The 27750-nt window shown below is 40.8% G+C and overlaps 1 protein-coding gene across 3 annotated transcripts in view; it reads right to left on the bottom strand.

Annotated features, from left to right (window-relative positions):
• lmf1 (lipase maturation factor 1) overlaps positions 1-27750 on the bottom strand; it is a 649165-nt gene that overhangs the window by 488917 nt on the left and 132498 nt on the right. Inside the window, exon 1 of one of the 3 annotated variants that reach the window (XM_059979756.1) lies at positions 7331-7433. The exons of the other annotated variants lie outside the window; for them this stretch is intronic. Within the exon in view, the coding sequence (XP_059835739.1) occupies positions 7331-7397 (67 nt within the window). The 5' untranslated portion in view covers positions 7398-7433. Of the gene's footprint in view, positions 1-7330; positions 7434-27750 lie in introns of those variants that run through there. 3 annotated transcript variants of the gene reach the window in all.

Raw genomic sequence — 27750 nt, 5'->3', positions numbered from 1 at the left:
TCTAATGTGTCTTCAGCAAACTGGATGATTTGGTTTGAACTGTCATGCAGTCATGCATCAGCAGCATGAACAGCAGCAGGCTGAGCGTGCAGCCTGGGGGAGCAAAGATACTCAGCATGATGGAGCTAGAGATGCCTCTGCCAACACTCACTAACTGTGGTCTTCCTATCAAAAAGTCCAGAATCCAGTTGTAGAGAAAGATGTTGAGAACCAGCAAAGTCGGCTTACCCACCAGATTCTGAGGGATGATAATATTGAATGCCAGGCTGAAGTTAATAAACAGCATCCCGGCATATTAGGCACCACTTTCCAGGTGGACATGATGGAGTGGAGTGCAGAGGCTGTGGCATCATCAGTGGAATGGTTTAGGTGACAAGCAAGCTGGAAATGTAGCACGAAGGTGAGATTTAATGCGAGCTATAACCAGACACTGAAAGCATTCCATTATGTGTTAAAGTCTGTGCCACTGGACAGTAATCGTTGAGGCAGGTACTGTCGCCCTCTTGGGCACCAGGATGACGGTAGCTACATTGAAGCCTGAGGAGAGAGATGTTCAAGAGATCTGTGGGAACCTCAATCGAAGGCTGCAACCAATGTTGCAATAAATCTATTTCTGCAAAAAGTCAAGCTTTGTAAAGTTTATCTAAAGCAGTTTCTGCTTTTGCAACCACAGTAGTCAAATGCAGGTAAATGGAGGCCAAATTATAAGCCAGCCTATATTAATATTCAAATAAAAGGTCCCTGACCCATAATATGAACTTCTTTTTCACACATAAGCTGTTGATCATCACCTGCATTTTCTGCTTTATTTTACACCAATATCTTTCTGCTGTTTCTGCAAACCTGCACCACATGACTTAGACTGTGCGGAACACTTTGCAATATAAAATTCTACTTTGACATATTAATGCATTCAAAAGCCGAGGAACAACTTCTTTTGATAAATTATTTTTTTCTTCAGATATCATCAGCAAGGTTATCATTTAATACCTCTCCCTAATTGCATTTGAGCTTGTGATAACCCACTTCCTTGATCAGTGCATCCTTCAGATGAAGGTGCTCACACAATACTATTAGAAAGAGAGTTTCAGGATTTAGAACCATCAAAGGAAGGCACAGTTTGATGTACGGCATGGAAGGGAACCTGCAGGTAGATTCCTGATGCATCTAAAACCTTTGTCCATTTTGGGGGAGAGCTTGCAGGTGCTGTTGGAGTGGCCTTGGTGAGTAACCATAGTGTATTTTATTGTGGCTTGGTGGTGGAGGTAATGAATGTTCAGGATGGTGTATGGGATGGGATTCAAACAGGCTGTTTTGTCCTGGATATTTTTGAGCTTTGAGTGTTGTTGAGTGTTGAGCTGCAGTGATCCAGGCAAGCCGTGAGAGTTCCATCACTGTCCTGATTTGTGCATTGTAGATGGTGAAAAGGCCTTAAGGTGTAAGAAAGCAAATACCTGATCTCCAACATGTTCTTGTGGCCACAACATTTATGCAGCTTTTTTTTTACTTTTTGATGTTTTATAATCATTTGATGGTGGGGAACAGAGAAATGCCATAGACAAGGGGACGGCTTCTCACTTCTTTGAGATGGCCATGGTGCTGTTACTGTCCACTTATCAGTCCATTCCTGAATGTTGTCTGGGTCCTGCTGCTTTCAGGTACAAACTGCTTCATTTGCTAGGGAGTTATGAACAGAATTGAGTATTGTGCATCAAGAGATACAATTCTTCTGATCAAGAGAAGTAAGGTCGCTGATAATGCATTAGAAGATGGTTGGGCCTCAGACCCTGCCCGAGGAATTCCTGTAATGTCGTCCTGGGGCTGATAATAATTAACCTTCAGCAACCATACTCAGCTTCTTTCACACACTGAGCTAATCAAATGCACTAACAACCTCAAGGCACTCCTTGAGGCATAGCTCATTTTAAAAGCTATAAAGGAAGTCTGCTTTTGAAATAACCATCAGAATACTGAGAAAATAACCAAAACAAGACAGATGAAAGCAAGATCCATATATCAGCATATTATAGCCCTGCTACAATACTGGAAAAGGAATTAGAAATACAACTTTGTTAAAGCTGAAATGAATTCCAAATATGAATGTTTTAATGTCTGTGTGAAATGCAACTTATTTGCAGGTATTGCAAATAAGTTAAGTAAGCAATTCCCTCTTATAGTTCAGAAAAGTGCAGCATGTCCACAGATTACGAATACCTGAGTTACAGACCCCTTCATATGATTGAGCTCCCATTATATTTTTACTAGAGATACAACACAATAACAGGCTTTTCTCGCCCAAGAGCCTGCACCACCCAATTATACCCATGTGACTAATTAACCTACTACCCCGCACGTCTTGGGAAAATGGGAGAAAATTAGATCACCTTGAGGAAACCAGCATGGTCACAGGCAGAATGTACAAACACTCACAGTGTTTGAGCAGTGGAAATGAACCTAGGTCATTCATACTATAATAGGGTTACACTAAATGCTATGCTCGCATGTCGCACAGTTCAAAACTCAACAAGCCTACAAATAATTGCTTCTACAAATGACAGAAAAAGTCTTTTTTTATCTCTCTCTCCCTCCAATAATTGTATTCTTTTCTGTCTTATGTGCTCTTAATGGTACTCATTAAAATAGAGTGCAGGTATAGTTACCACAGAAAGGATTTTTAGGTACTTTCTGACTTACAGACAAAGCAATGAGGGAAATAGAGAAAGCTGGGCCTTTACTCAGGCACAAGTTAAAATGAAAAAAAAACAGAAGTGTACTTTGAGGGCTGAAGATCATGCAAAGACCTGTCAAGGAAAAAAGAGACAGAAGCAAGCTGCAGGGGACCAGGGTATCATAAAACTGGAGATTGGGAGGGAGTCACTTCTTCAGAAAATTGGGCTGTATCAGGCTATGCAAGGTTGGGAGATTTTAAGGACAGAAAATATGGAATAAAGATTTTTCAACACAGTTAGGTAGTAACTGGCTTGCTGTGTGCTACCAGCATTTTCTGAGTTTTTCTCAGGAGGTCAGTGAGTTAGACTGGAGGGAAGAATTTAAACAGAGAGTGTTTTCTCTTCAGCAGTTTGATCAAAGCATGACTGTGCAGGTGCGTGGACCTCAGCCAGTTAGACCTGTGGGAAGATTTTAAAAGAATACAGCTTTATAGAGTGGGGCGTCAGGAGGACCGGATGATGGAATAGAGGGAGTCAGAGTAGGAGGGCTTTGGCTCAACAGGGTTTCCGCGATAACGAGTCGAGGCAAGGTAAGTTACTTGTGAAGAATAGGAATAGGAGGTTATTTCTGTGAGGCCAGTGTTCCGTACTGGGTGTCAGATGTGGGATCTTTGGGAAAAACCCAGCCACATCCGTGCCAGGGTGTGTCGAGCTACAGCTCCTTAGGGACTGGGTTAGGGAACTGGAGCTGCAGCTCGATGATGTGTGTCTGCTCAGGGAACGTGAGGAGGTGATAAAGAGGAGCTATAGGCAAGCAGTCACACCGGGGCTTCAGGAGACAGTTAAGTGGCTAACAGTCAGGGCAGGGTAAAGCAAGAGTCAGATATGAGAGAGTACCCCATTGGCTGTCCCCTTAACAATATGTACTCCTGTTCGAGTACTGTTGTGGGGGGGGGGGGGAGGGAGACAACCTACCTGGGGTAAACAACAGTGGCTGCGCCTTGGCACAGAGTCTGGCCCTGTGGTTCAGAAGGGTAGGGAAAGGAAGAGGATGGCAGCAGTGAAGGGGGATTCTATAGTTGGGGGGGGGCAGACAAGGTGATTCTGTGGAGGCAGGAGAGAAACATGGATGGTAGTTTATCTCCCAGGTGCCAGAATCAGGGATGCTTCTGATCACATCCACAATATCCCAAAGTGGGAAGGTGAACAGCCAGAGATCGTGGTACATATTGGTACCAACAACATAGGTAGAAAAAGGGAGGAGGTCCTGAAAAAAGAGGGAATTACAGGGAGTTAGGAAAGAAGCTGAGAAGAACCTCAAAGGAAGAAATCTCGGGATTGCTGCCTGTGTCACATAACAGCGAGTATAGGAATTGAGTGAGGTGGAGGATAAATGCGTGGCTGAGGGATTGGAACAGGGAGCAAGGATTCGGATTTCTGGATTATTGGGACCTCTTTTGGGTCAGGCATGACCTGTAAAAAATGGACGGGTTACACTTGAATCCAAGGAGGACCAATATCCTGGCAGGGAGGTTTGCTAAGGCTACTTAGGAGAGTTTAAACTAGAATTGCTGGGGGGCCTGGAAATGAACTGAAGAGACTGAGGTTGGCTCATAAATAGAGAAAGCTTGTAAGCAGTCTGAGAGGGAGAATGGGCAAGTGATCAAGAAGGGATGAGCTCACACTGACGGCTTGAGATGTGTCTTATTTTAATGCAAGGAGTATCATCAACAAAGCGGATGAGCTTACAGCATGGATCAGTACTTGGAGCAATGATATTGTGGCCATTACAGAGACTTGGATGGCTCAGGGGCAAGAATTATTACTTACGAGTGCCAGGCTTTAGATGTTACATAAAGGACAGGGAAGGAGGCAAAAGAGGTGTGGGTGTGGCTTTGCTGATCCAAGATGGTGTCATGGCCGCAAAAAAGGAGGAAGTCATAGAGGGATTGTCTACTGAGGCTCTGTGGGTGGAAGTTAGAAACAGGAAGGGGTCAATAACTCTACTGGGTGTTTTATATAGACTACCCTATAGTAACAGGGACATCAAAGAGTAGATAGGGAGATAGATTCTGTAATAATAACAGGGATGTCATGATGGAAGATAATTTACCCAATATTGATTGACATCCCCCCAGAGCAAGGGGTTTAGATGGGGTGGAGTTTGTTTGGTGTGTTCAGGAAGGTTTCTTGACACAATATGTAGATAAGCCTACAAGAGGAAAGGCTGTACTTGATCTGGTATTGGGAAATGAACCTGTTCAAGTGTCAGGTCTCTCTGTGGAAGAACATTTTGAAGGTAGTGATAATAATTCTATCTCCTTTAGCATAGCATTGGAGGGGGATAGGAACAGACAAGTTAGGGAAGTGTTTAATTGGAGTAAGGGAAAATATGAAGCTATCAGGAAGGATCTTGGAAGTATAAATTGGGAACAGATGTTCTCAGGGAAATGTATGGCAGAAATGTGGCAAATGCTCAGGGGATATTTGAGTGGAGTTCTCCGTAGGCACGTTCCAATGAGACAGGGAAAGGATGGTAGGGCACAGGAACCGTGGTGTACAAAGGCAATTGAAAATCTAGTCAAGAAGAAAAGCTTACGAAAGGGTCAAAAATAGGTAATGACAGAGATCTAGGAAGGAGCTTAAGAATGAAATTAGGAGAGCCAGAAGGGGCCATAAGAAGGCCTCGGCAAGCAGGATTAAGGAAAACCCCAAGGCATTTTACAAGTATGTGAAGAGCAAGAGGATAAGATGAGAGAATAGGACCAATCAAGTGTGACAGTGGAAAAGTGTGTATGGAACGGGGGGAGGTAGCAGAGGAACTTAATGAATACTTTGCTTCAGTATTCACTACGGAGAAGGACCTTGGCGATTGTAGGGATGACTTACAGTGGATTGAAAAGCTTAAGCATATCAGAATCAGGTTTATTATCACCGGCATGTGACGAGAAATTTGTTAACGTAGACCTTAAGAGGATACGCTGGAGCTTTTGGAAAGCATCAAGTTGGATAAGTCACCAGGACCAGGCTACTGTGGGAAGCAAAGGATGAGATTACTGAGCCTCTGGCAATGATCTGTGCATCATCAATGGGGATGGGAGAGGTTCCAGAGGATTAGAGGACTGCAGATGTTGTTCCCTTATTCAAGAAAGGGAGCAGAGATAACCCAGGAAATTATAGACCAGTGCAGTCTTATTTCAGTGGTTGGTAAGTTGATGGAGAAGATCCTGAGAGACAGGATTTATGAACATTTGGAGAGACATAATATGATTAGGAATAGTCAGCATGCCTTACAAGCCTGATTGAATTTTTTGAGGATGTAACTAAATACAATGATGAAGGTAGAGCAGTAGATGTAGTGTATATGGATTTCAGCAAGGCATTTGATAAGGTACTCCATGCAAGGCTTATTGAGAAAGTAAGGAGGCATGGGATCCAAGGGGACCTTGCTTTGAGGATCCAGAACTGGCTTGCACACAGAAGGCAAAGAGTGGTTGTAGATGGGCCATATTCTGCATGGGGTTCGGTAACCAGTGGTGTGCCTCGTGGATCTGTTCTGGGAACCCTTCTCTTCGTGATTTTTATAAATGACCTGGATGAGGAAATGGAGGGATGGGTTAGTAAATTTACTGATGACATAAAGGTTGAGGGTGTTGTGGACAGTGTGGAGGGCTGTCAGAGATTACAGTGGTGCATCTTTAGCATGCAAAGCTGGGCTGAGAAGTGGCAGATGGAGTTCAACCCAGATAAGTGTGAAGTGGTTCATTTTGGTAGGTCAAATATGATGGCAGAATATAGTATTAATGGTAAGACTCTTGGTAGTTTGGAGGCTCGGAGGGATCTTGAGGTCCGAGTCCATAGGACACTCAAAGCTGCTGCTCCAGTTGACTGTGTGGTTAAGAAGGCATGCAGTATATTGGCCTTCATGAACCATGGGATTGAGTTCAAGAGATCAGAAGTAATGTTACAGCTATATAGGACCCTGGTCAGACCCCACTTGAAGTACTGTGCTCAGTTCTGGTCACCTCACTATAGGAAGGATATGGAAACTACAGAAATGGTGCTGAGAAGATTTACAAGGAGGCTGCCTGGATAGGGGAGCAAGGCTTATGAAAATAAGTTGAGTGAACTTGGCCTTTTCTCCTTGGAGCGACAGAGGACAAGAGGTGACCTGATAGAGGTGTATAAGATAATGAAAGACATTGATCATGTGGATAGTCAGAAGCTTTTTCCCCAGGGCTAAAAAGGCTAACACGAGAAGGCATAGTTTTAAGGTGCTTGGAAGTAGGTACAGAGGAGATGTCAGTGGTAAGCTTTTTACGCAGAGAGTGGTGAGTGCATGGATTGGGCTGCCAGCAACAGCGGTGGAGGCAGATACAATTGGGGGGGGGGGGGGGGGGTGCGTGTGTTTGTTTGTTTGTTTGTGGCCTCTGTCAGTCGTGGTCGACCATGGGTACTGCGCCTCTGGTAGTCACTGGTTTGTCGAGCAGCGTCGACCGTGGCTATTGATGCCGATCCTGGAACAGCAGACTCTGCCACAGCTACTGCTTATGTAGGGTGTTGTGGAATTGTTGTCCACTGTGCTATCCATTTAGCTCTCCACTCCTCAAACTGACTCAGGATCACTCTTTTGCCTTACTTTAGGTGTTGCTGAAGAGTACCTCGCCATTTGTTGCGGTCATCTGCTGTATCCTCCCAGCACTCTGTGTAGATTTTTAAGGCTTTCATGTCGCACTTACAGAGGTCCTTGAAGTGAAGCTGGGGTCTACCAACATACCTCTTGCCTGGATAAGTACATGGAGCTTAGAAAAATAGAAGGCAATGGGTAACCCGAGGTCAGTTCCAGACTAAGTACATGTTCAGCACATCATCGTGGGCCGAAGGGCCTGTATTGTGCTGTAGGTTTTCGATGTTTCTAAAATTCTCTTGGGTTCAGAAGGAGAGATAACCTAAGTAAAACATACAAATTTCAAATCAACTTAATAGGGTAATTGCAGAAGTGTTGTATCTTCTGCCTGGGGAGTTAGTGTCCCAAAATCTCTTCACTTTGAGGGTAGTGAATCTTTGAAATTTCTACCAAAAAGGGCATTACAGGCTCTTCAGCAATGCTTAAAACAATAATCAAAAATTAATCGATATTAAGGAGACAACACTATATTACTGCACTGTTCCTCAAACCTTCTTGGGTCTCATTAGCACAATGCAGTTGCGACAGATGGACAGGTCAGAGCAGGAGTATTTAGTTCTAGTTTGGTCTTAAAAGTCCAAATTATAGCATGGGCACTCAAAAGCATTTACTAATGTTATTAATCAGCTAAGCAAAGAGCATCATCTACAGTATGTGAATGTCAAAGTTTTGTCAGCTATTTTATGAAACAAGTATTTCCCCTTATCATCAGTCACATCACAGCAACATATCATTCAACAACATTATTGCTCATTGAGGACTTAGTAGGTTTACAACCAGCTGACCAAAAGGTATTCACCACTGAGATCAGGACAGATTAGGTCAGCCTATTGTTGACAAGAAATTCACAGGTAAAATCTTCAATCAAATAGTACTTCAGATATTAAATGAACTGATGGAATGAAATGCTTATCATAAGCTTAAATTATAAACAGCCTCAACAACACAAGCTGTTATTGAAATTTTCATATGGAAATTTTAGCCACATTCTTTGTTCGAATACTACCAAGTTCTTCATATTTATAGTTTGGATTTCTGCTCTGTTTTCAACCACAGTAGCACAGATTAAACTACATGCTAGCTAAATGCAAACCAACCACTCTGCAATCTGCACACCTGGTAAGTCATTCTAACAACAGCTGTGCTTTCACTTCTAAAATTTATGAACTTCTATTTACATGGTAGAAATGTTAAGCAGGATTCCGAATCCAAAAACAAAGTCACATGGACAAGTAGTTCATAGCAAATTTTAGATACAGTTAAGTCAACAAATTGAATTATGTTGCAAAACCGTCACCTTGGTAATCAAACTCTATCAAAGTTATCCTTGTACCTTTGTCTGAAAGTTTCCCATTAAAGGAAGAGAAAACTGATATACAGTATATTGTCATTGGGTACGTAGAGTGAGAATAGACAGCCAAATGTTTCCGCCACACCTATCTGGTTATCCTCCAAATTATGTTGTTACTTTAAAGTGAACAAAACCTATTACTCTTTGAAATGAATCTTCTACAGAGGTAGCATGTTCAAGAAGAACACATATCCACAAAGACCATGAATGTCTAAGTTAAATGAACATAGCATACAAAACACTTCAAATACAATAAACCATCCACCCATCCATACTTTCCTGGACTCAAGGCAAATAAGCTCAGCAGATTTAAATCAAATTCATAATGAGTGTTTAGCTGCTAAGAGATATTTTTTTTCTATTATATATTGCATTGTACTGCTGCCACAAAGGCAAGAAATTTCACCACAGATGCAAGTGATATTAAATCTGATTTTGATTCTGCACATACAAAGCAAAGCATAGCTCCCTAATGTGCATATGAAGAGCTATGACAGAGCTATGGATTTGCACTCAGACTGCTAACTGGCAGCTCTTGCTGTAAATATGTGAGTATGGATATAACAGAGAACACAGACAAGCCTCGATCATCATCATAGAAGATTAACACTGTATAAAGAGTAAGAATCACTTAGACAAGGTATCAGAAAGCAAACAGCATCAGTACTATAATGTATAGATCTATTTCTTTTAGATCAATGACCTCCCCCTTTGGCACTAATTATAATCTGTTGTCTGCACATGCACATTCATCTGCTCTCTACACCTGTGCATGATTCTCTCTCTCTCGCTGCAATGTGACACCATCAATTAAAGCCACCTCCCGCTTGCCTGCTATTATTTGATTGATATGTAGTTGTGCATAGACACAACAAATTGGCGACAAGTATGAACCCGAATGTCAGAGAATATCAACAACTGCACCGACAGTTATGGGATGAAACAGCTAGAGCTATACAGTATGAGGGCCGTCACGTGCACTAACAAAGGGACGCATGAGTAATTGCTCGCGTAATATAGAGTGAAAGATGCAACTAGCAAAGTTAAAGTAAAAAAAAGGCTTCATTCAGGAAAGTTGATGAATTTGATAGCGCTAATGAAGGCTGGAAGTCATATATCAAGAGGGTGGATCAGCAAAATGTGGAGGAGCAAAAGAAAGCCACCATACTTCTTAGTTTAATGGGTCCTAAAACGCAAGTCTCTTTAGCAACCCAGTAATCCCTGAAAAGCCAGCAAGCAAAACGCTCAATGAAATTGCTACAATTTTACAAAATCACTTGAGCCCTAAACTGCTGAAAATAGCTGAGAGGTTTTGACTTTATAAAAGGAACTAGTCAAAGGATGAAAGCATTTCTGAATACACTGCAGAACTGCACAAACTTTCCCAGGACCATGAATTTAGAGGTGGACTTTCTGATGCATTAAGGGATAGGCTTGTATGTGGCATGCATATTCAAAGCACTCAAAACAGGCTACTTCTGAAAGAGACCTAACCTTAGAACGGACATTGGTCATTGCAGTATCATTAGAGATTGCAACAAAGGATGATGCAGAATTACAGAAAAGGAGGATAGAGTGCGTGAAATGCACAAAATATTCCTGAATGGTGCAGAAAGCCAAAAATGTTATTGTTGTGGCAAATCCCTCCTTGATACAAATGACTGTTGGTTCAAAGAAAAATCCTGCAGAAAGTGCCACAGACAAGGTCACATAGAGAGTGTATGCAAGGCAGACAAAAAGCACAACACAGTGAAAAGTCTCGAAAACAAAACTAAGCAAATGCATAAAGTAACTGAATGTTGAACAGAATCAGACAACAAAGAGTCTGACAAAGGTGACCTGTCATGCCTAAAACTGCACAGTATTACTGAAGATCACAAAATCATATGAATCACAATAGATGTGTCTGGTGTAAAACTGAAAATGAAGCTGAATACAGGGTCAGCTTGTCCATAATTCCTGAAGCTGACTACAACAGACTGTTTTCTAAGGTACTATTAGAGAATACCTCAGTAATCTAAAGACTTACACAGGAGAAAAAGCATCTCCCAATGCAAACTTAAAGTAAATGGGACAAATGGAGGCCAAACACAGCAGCTAGAACTTTAGGTGTTTAAAAAGTGGAGGGCCAATACTTTTCAGACATAAATGGTTAAGAAAATCCAACTAGACTGGCACTCAATCAAAGCTCTCAGTGTGGCATCAACAGGAAACGGTAGCCTAGATGGACCATTAACCAGAGACTGCCATAGCTGCTTAATGCTAATGAGAAGGTGTTTGAGAAGGGGATCGGTAAACTCAAAGGCATGCAGGCCTGAATTGAACTGAATGAAGCAGCAACACCAAGATTCCACAAAGTCGGTCCAGTGCCTTAGGCACTATGTACTAAAGTGAATACTCAACTTCAGAGTCTGAAGGCATCAGGAATTCTCCACAAGGTTGAATGGAGTGATGGGCCACGCCCATTGTCCTGGTGATCAAGAAAGGGAAGGCCACAGCTATTCACATATGTGTAGATTTCAAAACGAGCATCAACCTGGTGCTACGTACTATGCAATATACCCTGCCATGAATAGAAGACTTTTTTTTAAACATCTTGGCAGGCAGGGAGAGGTTTTGAAATATTGACTTGTCACAAGCCGGAAGCAGGAAGTTCCTCATGATTAACACTCACAAAGGACTATTCCAGTATAATCATCTTGTCTTTGGCATTGCATCAGCTCCAGAAACTTGGCGAAAAGCAATGGACCGGGTGCTCCAAGATATCCCAGGAGCACAATATTACCTTGATGACATTATCATGACGGGCAAGAATGATGAAGAGCACCTCCAGAACCTGCTTACCAGACCGAGTGAGTATAGTGTGCAAAGAGAGAAAAATATGAGTTTTTCAAGAATGAAATCTCATATTATAGACATGTCATTGACAAGTATGGCTTACAGAAGTCACAAGAGAAGACTGAAGTAAGTGTTACAGGCACCTAAACCAGAAAATGTGTCACAAGTCAGGTCATACTTAGGCCTTGTAAACTACTGCCACCAATTTCTCCCAAACACTGCTACAGTGCTACATCCATTGCATGCACTGTTACAAACAGGAGCAAAGTGGGAATGGTCAGAAAGACGTGAAAAAGCATTCAAGGAAACAAAGGGACTAATAACATCCAATGAACTGCTCACCCATTATGACCTATTGTTGCTATTCAGACTTGTGTACAGTGCACCTCCTGATGCCATTGGAGCTGTTCTGTCACACATTATGAAAGATGGATCCGAACGGCCGATTTTGCTTCAAGATCACTGGTGAACACAGAATGCAACTACGCACAGTTCAACTGAGAGCTCCTAAGTCTAGTATGGGGAATAAAGATATTCCACCACCATCTCTATGGAAAAAAGTTTATGCTAGTAACAAATCACCAGTATCTATTTTCAATCCCAGGAAGGGAATTCCAGTGATAACTGCTACCCGGTTACAATGTCAGGCACTGTTCCTAGGAGCCCACTCTTATGACATAGCGCTCAGGAGCATTAAACAACACAGCAACACTGATGGCTTATTACACCTTCCAGTGCTGGCAACTGGAAAAAAATGTCTTCATACTGTGACCCAGCAGAAGTGTATCACACAGCATTGGTGGACCAGTTGCCAGTAACAAATTCAGAAATGCAAAGTGAAACAAGGAATGACCCACTTTTGCCAAAAGTCAATGAAATCACCATGCAAGATAGCCAGCTCACAGTAACCCTATGCTTTCAGAGTTCTCAGCAAGACAAACCCAACTGTCGGTATGTCAAAGAACACTGATGTGTGGATCTCGTGTTGTGGTTCCCTCCAAACTGCACACTAGAGTGTTACAGATTCTGTATGAAGGAGACCTAGGTACGGTCAAGATAAAGTCTCGCCTGGAGCTATGTGTGCTGGCTGGAAACAGATAAACAGATTGAAGACTTGGCCAAAAGCTGTTTGGAATGCCAAAAAGTTCAAATGCACTCCCACAGGCACCATTACAGCCTAGCTATCTTCACTATGGCAAAGAGAACATATTGACTTTTCTGGGCCATTCATGGACTTCCTGTTTCTGATTGCTATGGATTCTCATTTGAAGAAGCCGGAGTTTATACCAATGTAATCAACCACCTCTGCAAAAGACGGTCTCTCCTCTGAGGACTATCTTCAGCTGAAATTGCTTACCAGAACAAACTGTGAGTGACAATGGATCACAATACATGTCAGAAGAATTCCAACTGATCGTGAAGAAAAATGGCATCAGATGACTTCAAGTCAGCTTCTCACCACCCATCAACGAATTGTTTAGCTGAAAGGTTTATCCAAACCTTCAAGTCCATTAAAGCAACGGACAAAGAACATTTCTCTACAGTGCAAGTTGGACAATTTCCTTTTAGTATATCAGAACTCTGTACATGTTACGACAAATCAAACACCTGCAATGCGGTTCATGAGCAGGAATCATACCTTTTGACTTACCTCTCAAAGATGATCATGACACTAACAGCAACATCACATTGGTAACCGAGAAAGTTGTCTTAAACAAGACCCTGCCAAACCTGATGTCACTCTACAGGTCCAGAGGTACTACGAGAGCACCGCCATTGACAAGACACCTGCCAAGCTGATACCACTTCACAGGTCCAGAGGCGCTATCCTGAAAGAAGCAAAGCACCACCAAAAAGACCGAACTTTTAGTATAGTGAAGTTAGTAATGGACCGTTATTGTGAAAGCATGTTTATTTGGAATATGGGTTATGCAAGGGAAAATCAATGTTTTATACATATACAGTTTTTTGTTGTATTTCGCTGTATTACTCGAAAGAGGAAGTATAATGTATGGATCTATTTCTTTCAGAGCAATGAACCACCCCCCCTTAGTACTACATATGATCTGTTGTCTACTCATGTGCTTTGTTCTCTTTCTCGCTGCAATATGAAGACATCTGTTAAAGCTACCTCCAGCATGCATGCATTTATTTAATATGTAGTTGCAAAGATACAAAGGTACGACCTTGCAGATTTAACAAGCTATTCATTGAAACCTCTCCACAAAAGACTACATTAAGAAAGAACAGGAGACACAAAATGGAGGAGGAACTCAGTAAGTCAGGCAGCATCTATGGAAGGAATAATCAGTCAACATTTCAAGATTTCCAACATCTGCAGAATCTCTTGTGTTTACTGTTGTGTCAATGCACAACTACAGATCAATTAAATAAAAACATGCACACAGGAGGTGACTTTAACATTGCAGCGAGAGAGAGAGAAAACAATGCACATGCATTGACAACAGATCAATATGCATTGCTCTAATTGCTCTAAAAGAAATAGATCCATACATTCTACTTCCTCCCCTTTAGATTAATGTATTTTAAACTGTATATGTAAAAGACAGTGAATTTACCTTTCACAAACCATACTCAAATAAACATGCTTTCACAATAACAGTCCATAATTAACTTCACTGTTCTAAAGATCCAGTCTTTTGGGTGGTGCTCTGTTTCTTTCAGGGTAGTGCCTCTGGACCTGTGGAGTGGCTTCAGGTTTGGTAGGTGTCTTGTCTAAGACAATGTTCTCAGTTGCCGGAGTCACATTGCTGTTAGTGACATGATCATCACTGAGAGGTAAGTCCGGAGGCTTTAATGTGTCTGTCTTGTTGGATGCCATTGACTCAGGTTTTTTTTCGGTTGTGTTTTTCAGTTGAGCATCTAGTATCTGGCCCACATGATGTCTCCATGTATGATCACCAACTTCCACTGTGTACATCAGTAGTCCAGTTCTTGCAGCTATCCTACCATGTGTCCACTTGTCTTCTCAGTAATCATGCACTAGGACTTCCAGTCCAATCTCAAAGCTCCTTGCTGATTCATTCAGCAATTGGTTTAACTGTTTATTCTGCACCTCCCGCTGTAGATCTGGTTTTGAGGTCTATGCAAGATCTCAGATTCCTGCTCATGAACAGCATTGCAGGTGTTTGGTTTGTCATCACATGAACAGAGTTCCAGTACACACAAAAGAAATTGTCCATCTTCTGCTATAGAGAAATGTCCTCCTTGTCCATGGATCTAATGAACTTCTTGAGTGTCTGGATAACCTTTCAGTTAATCCATTCATTGCTGCAGCTGACTTGAAATGCCTGCTGCCATTTTTCTTCATAAACAGTCAGAATTCTTCTGACTTCTATTGTGCTCTGTTGTCACTCACAATTTGTTCTGGTAAGCCATTGCTGGCAGAGATTGTCCTCAGGGCGGAGACAGTCTTTGCTGAAGTAGTTGACTTCATTAGTATAACCTCCAGCCACTTTGAATGAGCATCCACAGCAATGAGAAGCATGGAGTCCATGAACAGCCAACAAACTCATCGCATACTATAGAACCATAGAACACTACAGCACAGTTCAGGCCCTTCAGTCCTCCATGTTGTGCCAACCCATATAATCCTTTTTTAAAAAAGTACTAAACCCACACTACCCCATAACCCTCCATTTTTCTTTCATCCAAGTGCCTGTCCAAGAGGCTCTTAGATACTCCTAATGTTTTAGCCTTCACCACCATCCCTGGCAAGTCATTCCAGGCACTCACAACCCTTTGTGTAAAAAAAACTTACCCCTGATGTCTCCCCTAAACTTCCCTCACTTAATTTTGAACATATCCCCTCTGGTGTTTGCTATTGATGCCTTGGGAAACATGTACTGACTATCCACCCTATCTATGCCTCTCATAATCTTGTAGGACTCTATCAAGTCCCCTCTCATTCTTCTACGCTCCAAAGAGAAAAGTCCCAGCTCTGCTAACCTTGCTTCATATGACTTGTTCTCCAAACCAGGCAACATCCTGGTAAATCTCCTCTGCACCCTCTCCATAGCTTCCACATCCTTCCTATAACAAGGTGACCAGAATTGAACACAATACTCTGTAAGTGCAGTCTCACCAGAGATTTGTAGAGTTGCAACATGACCCCTCTACTCTTGAACTCAATCCCCTTGTTAATGAAGCCTAGCATCCCATAGGCCTTCTTAACTACCCTATCAACCTGCGCAGCGACCTTAAGGGATGTATGGATTTGAACCCCAAGGTCCCTTTGTTCATCCACACTCTTAAGTAACGGACCATTAATCCTGTACTCAGTCTTCTGGTTTGTCCTTCCAAAATGCATCACCTCATACTTGTCCGGATTGAACTCCATCTGCCATTTTTCTGCCCAACTCTGCAGCCTGTCTATATCCTCTTGTAACCTTCGACAACCTACAGCTCCATCCACAACTCCTCCAATCTTAATGTCATCTGCAAACTTACTCACCCATCCTTCCGCCTATACGTCCAGGTCACTTATAAAAATCACAAGTAGCAGGGGTCCCAGGACAGATCCCTGTGGCACTCCACTAGTCACCGACCTCCAGGCAAAATACTTTCCTTCCACAAATACCTTCTGCTTTCTTCCTTTAAGCCAATTTTTTTTATCCAAACAGCCAAGGTTCCACATCCCATGCCTCATGACTTTCTAGATGAGACTCTCATAAGGGACCTTGTCAAATGCTTTGCTGAAGTCCATGTAGACCACATCCACTGCCCTACCCTCATCAATTTCTTTTGTTACCTCTTCAAAAAACTCAATCAGGCTCATGAGGCACGATCTTCCCTTCACAAAGCCATGTTGACTATCCATGAGTAGACATCCTCTTTGCCATGGTGAAGACTGCCAGTACCACAGTGTAACAGTGCCTGTGGGGTGCTTTCTGAACTTTTTTAGCATCCCAAACAGCTTTTGGCCACGTCTCCAATCTGTTTATTTATTCCTTTCTCAAAAACCTTCTCATTAGTATTAAGCAACTGTGCAACTGTGTCATTAGTATTAAGCCAGTTTCTGGTTAGTGCGATCATTTGGCTGCCGTTACCTGTTGATGTCAAACTGAGAGCTTTGATTTTGTGCCAATCTAGTTGGATTTTTCTCAGCTATTCATGTACAAATAAAGTTTTCAGTTTTATACCAGACTCATCCATTGTGATCCATGTGATTTTGTGATCTGCTTCAGTAATACTATTCAGTTCTACGCATGACTTTGTCAGACTTTATGTTATCTGATTCCATTTCACATTTGGTCACTTTATACATTTGCTAAGTTTTGTGCTTGAAACTTTTCACTCAATGTGGTTTTTCTCTTTGGTTGTGCTTTTCGTCTGCCTTGCACACTCTCTCAATGTGACCTTGTCTGTGACACTTTCTGTAAACCTTTTCTTTGCAGTAACAGTCATTTGCATCCTGGGAGGATTTGCCACATCCATAACATTTCTGCCTTTTTAAACCATTCAGGGACATTTTGTGCATTTCACATTCTAACCTCTTTTCCTGCAGTTTTACTATATCCTTTGCTGCAGTCTCTAACAGTATTGCAATGGTCAATGCCCATTCTAAGGTTAGGTCTGTTCCTGCCAGTCACCTCTTTTGAGTATTTTGACTATGCATGCCACATTCAAAGCCGGTCCCTTAATGCATCAGAAATTCCACCTCTAAATTCACAGTATTGGGAAAGTTTGCACAGTTCTGCAATGTATTTAAAATCTAAATCTCTCAGCTATTATCTGCGGTTTAGGGTTCAAGTGATTTTGTAAAGCGTCTTGCTTGCTGGCTTTTCAGGCGTTACTAGGTCGCTAAAGAGACTGTACATCCTAGGACCCATTAAGCTAAGAAGTGTGATGGCTTTCTTTTGTTCCTCCATCCTTTCGCGTCACAATACAGTTCCACCCTCACAATATACAACTCCCAACCTTCATTAGTGCTATCAAATTTGTCAGCTTTCCCAACTGAAGCCATTGGTATGATATTTTCACTTGTTTAACTCTTGCTGTTTTGTCCCGCAACTGTTGGTGCAGTTGGTGATATTCTCTGACGTTCAGGTTTACACCCGTCGCCAAGACGTTGTGTCTGTGTACAACCACATATCAATGAAATAAAAGCATGCTTGCGGGAGATGGCTTTAACTGGTATATTCATATTGCAGTGAAAGAAAGCGAGAGAACAACATGCATGCACAGAGAGCAGATCAATGTGCATGTGTACACAACATTTCACTAAAAGAAATAGATCCATACATCACATTTACATTAAGATAAGAGATCAGGAATGACACATCACATCGATCTGTGATCAAAAGTCAAAGAATAAGACAAACAAAAGTTAATATAAAATAATGTTGCAAAGTAACATCAAGTGTGCATTAACAAAAATAAAATAGTATTTTAGTACAAAAAAAATCAGCCTGAAATACACTGAGGAATATTGGCAGATGTGGGAACAGGATGGTAGATAGGTGGGTTAACTCAGCAAACTTACTATCTCCTTTTATTGCAGAAGTAAAAATACAACTGTAAAGTCTCTACTGAAATGCAATGGGATCCTGTGCAGATCTGAAGTCAGAAAAATTTGAGAAATTCCAGCAAGTTCCTTTTTTAGAACACAACCAGGCTACTAAGCTGAGGACTTCTACATTTGACTTGAAGGCCAACATTATACAATACAGCAATTACACCAGTAAGTATCCACAGTTCCAAGCCTGCAAAAGCCAGAACAACGTTACAAAAGAGCCAACAAATCATCCAGCTCTTCGGCAGCACTATTCACTAGGGTCAAGAACAGCTTCCATCGACTTGTAAGATATTGAATGATTCCTGAGTACAGTGAGATGGACTGTGGATGGCATGCAAAACAAAACTTTTTACTGTACCTTGATACACATAACAATAATAAACCAGTTTATTCATTTAAATAAAAACAGAAAAATGCATAATTTACTCAGTAGATCTGACAATATTTATGGAGAGAGAAACAACTTCAGATCTTTTTGGTTCAGAATTCCCAACAAGAATCATCATTTGCATTTTTCTGTACTTATATGGTGCAGATTATGAAGGCCCACAATCCTGCAGATCTTTCAAGTCTAATGTTTGACATTAGTAGCACTGATATCCAACACCTTCTGTCACTTTAAACAACTGAAGAAATGGTTTTGTTCAAAACTGTTATAATCATTCAGAAAGATCTGCTCAAAAGCTTCCAGTAAATCAACTTCCATCAAAATTTATTGATGAAAGGGCATAAACTTAAGGATTAATTTTAGTTGTTCCACAAGATGACTCTTGAATCCAACATCTTCTTTTATTTCACATTTCTACCAGAATATTTGTTTTTTTTTTGCCAGGAGTAAAACTAGGGCCTGCAAAAGTACAGCCACTTTGATACAACACCAAACTCTTTTTCAGCATGGACTTGGTGTGCTGAAGAGCCTGTTGCTGTTCGTATCTCTCCATGACTCCAAGGCCAAACTCTATGCAAGGTTTAAACTTTATTGATAAATTAGTTTCGTACTATAACTGTTGTTACTCCATTGGTGCTTTTAATTGTTTGTAGAAAAGAAAGGGGTCTGGTAACAAATTCAATTTGAAATAAAACCTCGATTTATCAAAAGAAATTTCAGACCTGCAAGTAAAACAAATCTATTGGCCCAGATTTTGTGCAGAAATGCCAACAGCTCCACATACTTCCCAATGTAAGAGCTGGCAAGTTCAGAAATTCCACACAATTGTGAAAAACTATACAAGCCCAGTACTTCCTCACAGATGATTACCTCATTGTATCTAAGTTACTGAGATTCACTGCCACTTTGTACAGTAATCCTTTATTTCCCTGATGTATTTATCTTTGGTATCTGCATTTATTACCCATCACTAATTGTAAGACAAGCATTTATTGACCAGCTCTAACAGTCCATGACAATGTGGCAGGGAATCATCAGCTTGAACCTCTACAGTCATTCTAATGAAGCTGCTCTCATGGAACAGTTGGAAAGGAGCTCCAGCATTCAGACATTGTGACCAAGAAAGAGCTTCGATATTTTCCAAGTCAGGATGGTATTCAACTTGGAATGGAAACTGCAGATGATAGGGTTCCCATGCCTTCCTTGGTGGTAGAGGTTATGGACCTGCTGGACTAGTCAGGACAAGTAATTATACTGTGTTTCATCAATGGTACAGACTGCAATCAGGTTATCAATGATGGAAACAAATGACATTCAACATGAGTGTTGGAGTACCAATTAAGCAAGCCGCTTTATTTTGTATGGTTTCAAACTTCTTGACAATTGTTGGTGTTATCCTCTCCAGCTAAGTACAGTATTCCATTGCACACAATGCTCATGATTTCTGGAGAGTAGAAAGACATTTAGTTGTGAGAAAACAATTCACTGACCACAGGATACACAATCTCTGACCATTCCTGTAACATGGTATTTATGTTACTGATCCAGTTGACTTTCTTATCAATGGTGATCCCCAGGATGCTGATGACAGGAGATTCATTGACAGCAATACTTAAAGCTAATACTCACTAATTCGGGCAACAACCTATTGAACTCTTCTATAACCTCTCAAAACTCTCCACACCCTTCCTGTAATGTGACAACCAGACCACACACACTACTCCAAATGTGACCTGTCCTAAGTTTTCACACTGCAATACAATTTTCTGGCTTTCATTTTCAACACCCTGACTGATGAAGGTAAGTAAACCACATGCTTTTTACTACCCTCTCTAGGTAGGTGCCTCTCTAGGCAGGCAGCTATGGACATTCACTCTAAGATCACTCTGCACATCAATTCTTCTAAGGATCCTGCCACGTACTGTGTACTTTCCTCTTACATTTGACCTCCCAAAATGCAACATCTCACATTTATCCAGATTAAGCTCCATAGCTCCATCTGCCATTTCTCTGTCCATATTTCGAAATAGTTTATATCCTGCTGAGCTCTTTGACAACCTCCTTCACTATCCACAAATTTGTTGATTTTTTATTAGCTACACAGCCCACCTACATACGTGTTCAAAGTATTTATATTTATCATAAAGCACAGAGTTCCTGGTACTGATCCCTGTGTAACTCCTCTGATAATAGAACTCCAGTCAGAATACATCCCTATGCTTTCTATGGCGAAGCCAATGTTGAGTTCAGAATACCCAATCTCCATGGATCATGGATGCATGTGCCTTCATCTTCTGGATCAGCCAATGATGAGGGGCCTTCTCTAAAGTCTTAATGAAGTCCATGTATACAACATCCACTGCTCTGCCTTCATCCTTCATTTTCAGCACCTCCTCAAAAAATTCAATTAAGTCTGTAAGACAAGCCTACTCCACTCAGAGCCATCCTCACGTTTGTTCCTTATGTGCCATGTCATATGACGTTGACGATCATGGTCTTTCAATGAGCATGATTGTTCTTGGTAAATTGTTCTACATTAGTGGTTTGCCATCACCTTTGTTACGAATGTGGAGCAACTGTGAGGGGCCAAAGGGTGCAAAGTCGCCCCCTCCTTTTTGAGAATCGCAAGATCGCTAGTATTTTGGGTATGAGACCCAGGAGATGAGAGAGATACACAGCATGCCAGGAAATGAGAGAGATACACAGCATGTCAGGAAATGAGAGAGAGAGATGCAGAATACACAACCAGGTGGAATGTCTCCTGACATAAGCGGAACAGAACCACTGATTACGGCTATTGTCTCTTGGAGAAGGAATTGTGTATTGAGTACTGTACTATTCATTGAAACCCCTCAGAGGACAACCAGAGTGGTCTGGTTGAGGGATTGCATCATCCCAACCTGATTGACATCTGAGACCCCATGAGTGAGGATAAAAGATGGGTCTGGGGAACACCCCTTAGACACATTAGGAGAAACGCTAGAAATCCCGTGACAGCGTTTTATAGCGAAAGCCGGTGGGAGCTCATGTGTGTCCTCCCTTGCCTGGGAGGCGGGCTCATCACGGAAGAACGGTTTAGCTAAGGGAAGGATACGGATCAAGACCGCACCAAGGAAAGTTAGCAAGTTATTCTTCCATTTCTCTCTCTCTCTCCAACAACTGCAACACAGCGACAAACGACGGCAGCCTGTGTGAACTGAAACGAACTTTACATTTCCATCGGACAATTCATTATCCCCCTAGACAACGATAGAGCTTGTTTCTTATTGATTATTATTATACCCGCACTTTTAGGTTTAGTATTGACGACATATACTATCTGTATATTTGCATTGATATTATTTTTGTGTATTTTTACTAATAAATACTGTTAAAAATAGTATCATCAGACTTTAATGGACGTCTCTATCTTTGCTGGTAAGTAACCCAGTTACGGGGTTCGTAACACCTTATTCTGGGCAGTCTACACAACATGGGTGACTCCAGTCTTCAGAGGTTGTCTGCCTGGCATCAGTGGTCACATAACCATGACTTATGATAACCACTAGCTGCTGATTGGACCATCCACCACCTGCTCCCATGGCTTCATGTTACCCTGATCAGGAGGTTATGCAGATGCTACACCTTGCCCAAGGGTGACCTTCAGGCTAGTGGAGGGAAGCAGTGCCTCACACATACTTTGGTAGATCTCGCCACCCTAAGACCATAAGGTATAGGAGCAGAATTAGGCCATTTGATCCATTGAGTCTGTTCCAGCATTTCATCACACCTAATCTATTTTTCCTCTCAACTCCAATCTCCTGCCTTCTCCCTGTATCCCTTCATGCCCTGACAAATCAAGAATCTATCAAACTCTGCTTTCAATATACATAAAGACTTAGCCTCTACAGCTACCTGTGGCAACAAATTTGAGTGATTCACCACACTATAGCTAAAGAAATTCCTCCTCATTTCCATTCTAAAAGAGCACCCCTAATCCTGACTATCTCGAATAAATCTATGCTTTTCTAGATGTGTGTAGATCCTAACCTTTATCTGATAGCTTCCTTATCACTGATGTAAACACACTGGATATAATTTATTAGTTTTTCCCAACTGCCTCTTTTAAATAATGGAACAACTTCATATCTCCACACTTCAGATATGATAATTGATTCAAGCAACCCTTACATATCAAGTCATCTCTGCAATCACCTAATATGCCTGTAATCACAGCCAATGCAGTTCTGACTTCTTTCATTCATAAACTTCTTCAGTCAAACCGGCCTCCATTTTGAAAATGCTTCAACAACTGCTCGATTTGTCAAAGCACCACATCAGTTTCCAGGATTTTACTGCTCATAAATTGCTGTTGGATTAGATTCAGAAGGTTTGATGACAAGAGGGTGGATGGTGGTTGGAGCAGTTGGAAGGAGATTTGAACAAGAAATATACAGAACTATAAAGATTTTACAAACATTTCAGTGAATAATATTATGTTGTTTAGTATATTTCACCCTCATCAGTTAATGCATCCGAAGCTACTGTTACAAAATCACTGTTACTTTCTCAGCAAAAGTTATTTTTCCTTTCTCTGATCATCTTGATTTATTCCAAGCAAAACTACAATAAATTTTTCATGTCTTCCTTCCCAATCAACAAACAAGCATCCAACACCTTTAACTTCCACGGGAATCTCATTATGCATATAATTTTAATTTAATATTTCTCACTTCTCTGAGTATAGGGCCATTTCAGAAGCCTGTAATTTCCTTTAATTGCATACTGCCTTTAGCTTGTCACTGAAAGAAAGTCAGACTGATATGCATCGACAGGAAATGATCTGAAGCTTCATTAGGATTTACAAATCAGAGCTCTTTTTTAAAAAAAAGACAGCTCATTCAATTGAAGGAATGGTATGACATTATAATCAAAGTTTTAAGTTTCAAAGTTTCCTATAAAGGGATACAAAGATTTAAAAGAAGATGAAGTCAATTAACTATGATCATTTTGAAACAAGCTCTTATGACAAAGAGCAAGATATATTTACAAAAACCTGTCCCCACGAATATTTTCTACTTCAAGACATCAGCCCCTTTCTATACTGATCCCACACAACATTAAAGGTTGATAGTATGTGCAAAATATTGCATTTACTTTTTAAGAAGCAACAGAAAGTCCCTGGGGAAAGCGCCAAAACCAAACACAAAAAAATCTTCATGATGAAACCTATCAATAAAATACTTGCTTAAATCTGATAACACCAACTGCATTCAGTGAAAGGGCCTGAGCCCAAAGTCTCTTGACTGCTCAGGGAGAACCAGGGGTGCAGTGCCAAATTTTTAAGTGCCACAGTTGTACAAGGGTTGATTGATAAGTTTGTGGCCTCGGGTTATTCAGCTCTCATTACACGCACGTGCAGTTCAACTCTTTGACTGATTATGCAGAAAGTTTGAAGTTAATAACTTTTGTGGTTATTCCTGTTTCAAATAATTGAAAATTGCTAGGTTTTCTAGAATTGACTCCTTCCACCTTAGGCCAGGAACTTATCAATCACCCCTCGTATGTCACACAGAGATACAAGCCTGACTTTGAAGGACCATTACTTTCAGAATTGCATTTGGACCCAGTCAGAAAATTTGAACTGGAAGCAGGCAAAACACAGCTTCTGTCACTTTTACTGTTATCAGTCTCTTGTACATTATTCTTGTTACACTCCTCAGCTTATTTACGAAAGAAAGAAGTTAACATTGTTTGCTTAGAAGCCATAGGGTTGTTAATGAGAAAAATTTACTTCTGTATTAGTGAGTAATCCACAGACCACCACAGATACAGCCTTACTAATACAACTGAGTCAGAGCAGACAGCAGGGACCCCAGCCGTTAACAGTGTTCCTAAGCAGGTATAAAAATAACAGAAATAAAGCAAATAAGCTTTTTACACTTTTAGCCACCTAAATTGGAACCAACTAGAAAAAAGAACATCTAATGAACTATTGCTAAAGCCATGAATATTGCTGAATATTAGTATCAAAAGCAGTAGGTTGACAACTGTGCCTCGTACCATTTCTCTCGCAGAAATGGTTGAACAGGAAGTGTACCTGTGAGTGTCGATTCTCACAATATCCTCACATGTCAGGTATTACATGGTTAGACCAACACAGATCCTGTTTAGTCTTTAAATATATAAAAAGTTAAAGAAGCTTAAATCTTTACATAAATTATTAACGTATCCATACAACTAAAAAAATCATATTTTGGAAGTGACAAATGTTAACAGGGAGGACAGCAACCATTTGGGAGGTTTGGAAATGCATTTTGTCTCGTTCATTACCTTACTAAATTACTCTTTTTCCTATCAACAAAGAGAAAAAGAGCCTCTTTCCAATCAACTATAGTTGGTGGAGCTAGGGCAAGGGGTTGATCCGCTATTGATGATAGTTGAAATGAAGTAAAACTAGCTTATAGTCTGGAAATGATTTTTTTTTCATTTAGCTTGTAAAAAAAACACTAAATTTAATTTATCCAGGTGTAGAAGAGGATTTTGGATGATTACCTTGAATATTTCATCAAAATCAGGCCGAAGATAAGCAAGCAGTGAATTTTTCTTTCATTATTTTAGACTTTTAACCTTAGGTTTCGATGTTCATTCCTTGCTTAGTAAAGCTCTATCCTGGAATCCAATGGTACCCATTGGAAAGAGCAGAAAAATGCTCATACTTGTGTACAGTCATCCCTCGGCTGGAGAGAGACTGAGGATCTGTGAAATGGCGGGAGCTACAGCAGGGTATGTTGGGAAAACAACAGGTCGAGCAAGGACGAATTTCACAAATACCCAAATAAAAAAACAGTCACAGCTCCAGGATTTCACCAAAAACTATCAAATATCCTTTCCTAATGTTATTAGTGGTATTTTCCCCACCAGCCACCACCCCCTCTCCCCAACCCCCGTTTCCGTAAAATTCCCTCTATTTAATATGCGGCCGCTGTTAAATTCCCCGCTTGTTTATTTTGACTTTTTATTTTACAGAGGTGCCGGATCGGTGCTCCAGTGAGCTCCAGCAGCACTGCACCCCTGGGGAGAACTGAGGGCCGAATGATATTTAATATAGCTTGCCCCAGGTCCAGAGTAGGGCTTGATATTTATGGGAAAGAACATACTGGTTTGTTGGTCCACCTGTTCCTGCTCCTCTCTATCCTGTTGGATTTCTCCACATACCAGCTGCAGCCTGATGCACTAAGTCATCGTTGTTTAACGAGTCACATATGTATTCCCCCAAAAAGAGTGCCAAGTGACTCGAATGCGATTGTATGCACTTGTCAAATTCAAGTGTATCTTCTTCTCAAAGATGATAATGCATATCAGTAATTCTATCCTGACTGTTACTACAAAAAGTAAATAGATGTTATTAGTCACTGTAACTTGTAACAAGTCACAAGTCACAAGTAACTTGTATTTCAAACAATAAGAATGAAATTATCCAAATATGAAATGATAGAAAGTGCTGATGAGTGTTTTTGAAATCCTTCACAGTTTTTGTAATCATGTTCACAACAAAAAAAATATTTCTCAAACAGGAGACTGACAATAACTTTTCAATCCCAATACACAGAAACACTAAGGATTTATTCAGCTTTAAAAACATTAACATTTGAATCAAAAAGCATGTTCTTATTTGTTAGTTCTTACAATTCTTGGTGTTATAAGAAGTAAATTCACTCCACTGTTAATAAAAATTCCATGCCAACAAAACAGGATTAATTTTAGGCTAGCTAGATCACTTGAAAAAGAAATACAAGGCAATTTAGAACATAAAACCAAACTTACCTTTATGAGTAACATTAAAAGATAAGTAATATAAATATATTTTTTCTACTCAAAAAGTAATATTGAAGAAAGACATGGGATAAAATATTTCTATTCTCTCAATAATCAAAAGTAAAAATTTAGAGAGAAATAATATATTTGCCTTAAAATTATTTCCTAATTAAAAAGTTACATTATACAGGTACGACATTCTGCCAATATTCTATTCAAGATCTACTCTTTTTGCAAAGGGGGGGGGGATAGAGTAAAAAGAAGAAGAGGGCAAAGGGGGGGACAGAGCAAGGGGGCTCGGAGCAGGGGGGCACAGAGCGGGGGGAGCACAGAGCAGTGGGAGCACAGAGCAAAGGCAGGAGAAAGTAGAGAGGCAGAGAGAGAGGGGGAGGGAGGGTGATAGAAACAGAGGCAGCAAAGGGGGGGGTGAAGAAGCAAAGAGGGCTGAGACAGCAAAGGGAGAATAGAGCAAGGGGAGGGGGAGAGAGACTGGAAAAAGTGGAGAACAAATAATTAGAGGGGGAGGGGGGAGAAGAGCAGAGAAAGCGAGAAAAAAACAAGATATGGAAAGGATTGGAGAAAGGATACTAGAGTGTAAAGAGAAAAACGAGCAACATGAGTAAAGATGACAGCGAGCTTAGAGGAGAAAGAGAAAGGGAAGCGAGAGAGAAAGAGGGGAAGAGAAAGAGTAAAAAAATGCATGGAAGGAGAGAATGAGAAAAAGGGTCTGATGTGATGAATGGTTTCATTTATTTAAAATGGACCTATCTACACCCAGTTCTCAGTGCTCAATAAGGTCTCTTTTAACCTATGCTGTGGCAAGCATTGCAGAGCTATAAGCCTAAAGGCACCAATGAAAATCTCAGAAGTGATGTTCAGACGTGCTGCACTGCCTCCATTACAATGGAATAAGCATCAATGGATCTGGAAGAAATATTCTTAATTTGGTTCCAATGGATGATATAACTTGGTAATTCTATTGTGGAGTACACCTCACAGCTATGTTACACAACAGTTTCTTGGCCTTCATCCTTTTTAGGAGCAAATTCCAAGAAATAGTGTAAACTTATTTTGAAATTAGACTGAAATTATAAATTGTTATTTATTTCAATTGAATACCTGTTTATACTCTGCAAAAAAGTTTCATTTAAACAACAGCGCTAAATAGGTACTGTACAAAAAAATTTACATACGAATGAAAAGTAACAGTAGAAATAAATCAGAACAGTTGCAGGTCTTTCCACCAGCTGAAAGTCACTTGTTTCTGCAGCTGAAGAAAAGCCAAAGAATGTGGTAGCACGGTAGAATAGTGGTTAGCAGAATGCTTTAGAGTACCAGCAACCCGGGTTAAATTCCCACTGCTGTCTATAGGGAGTTTGTACGTTCTCCCCGTGACAGCATGGATTTCCTCCGGGTCCTTCTGTTTCCTCCCACGGTCCAAAGATGTACCGGTTGGTAGATTAATTCGTCATTGTAAATTGT

The sequence above is a fragment of the Hypanus sabinus genome, chromosome 9 (assembly GCF_030144855.1).
Source record: "Hypanus sabinus isolate sHypSab1 chromosome 9, sHypSab1.hap1, whole genome shotgun sequence".
In the NCBI taxonomy this organism is placed as follows: domain Eukaryota; kingdom Metazoa; phylum Chordata; class Chondrichthyes; order Myliobatiformes; family Dasyatidae; genus Hypanus; species Hypanus sabinus.
This window is presented reverse-complemented; position numbering and strand designations above follow the sequence as displayed.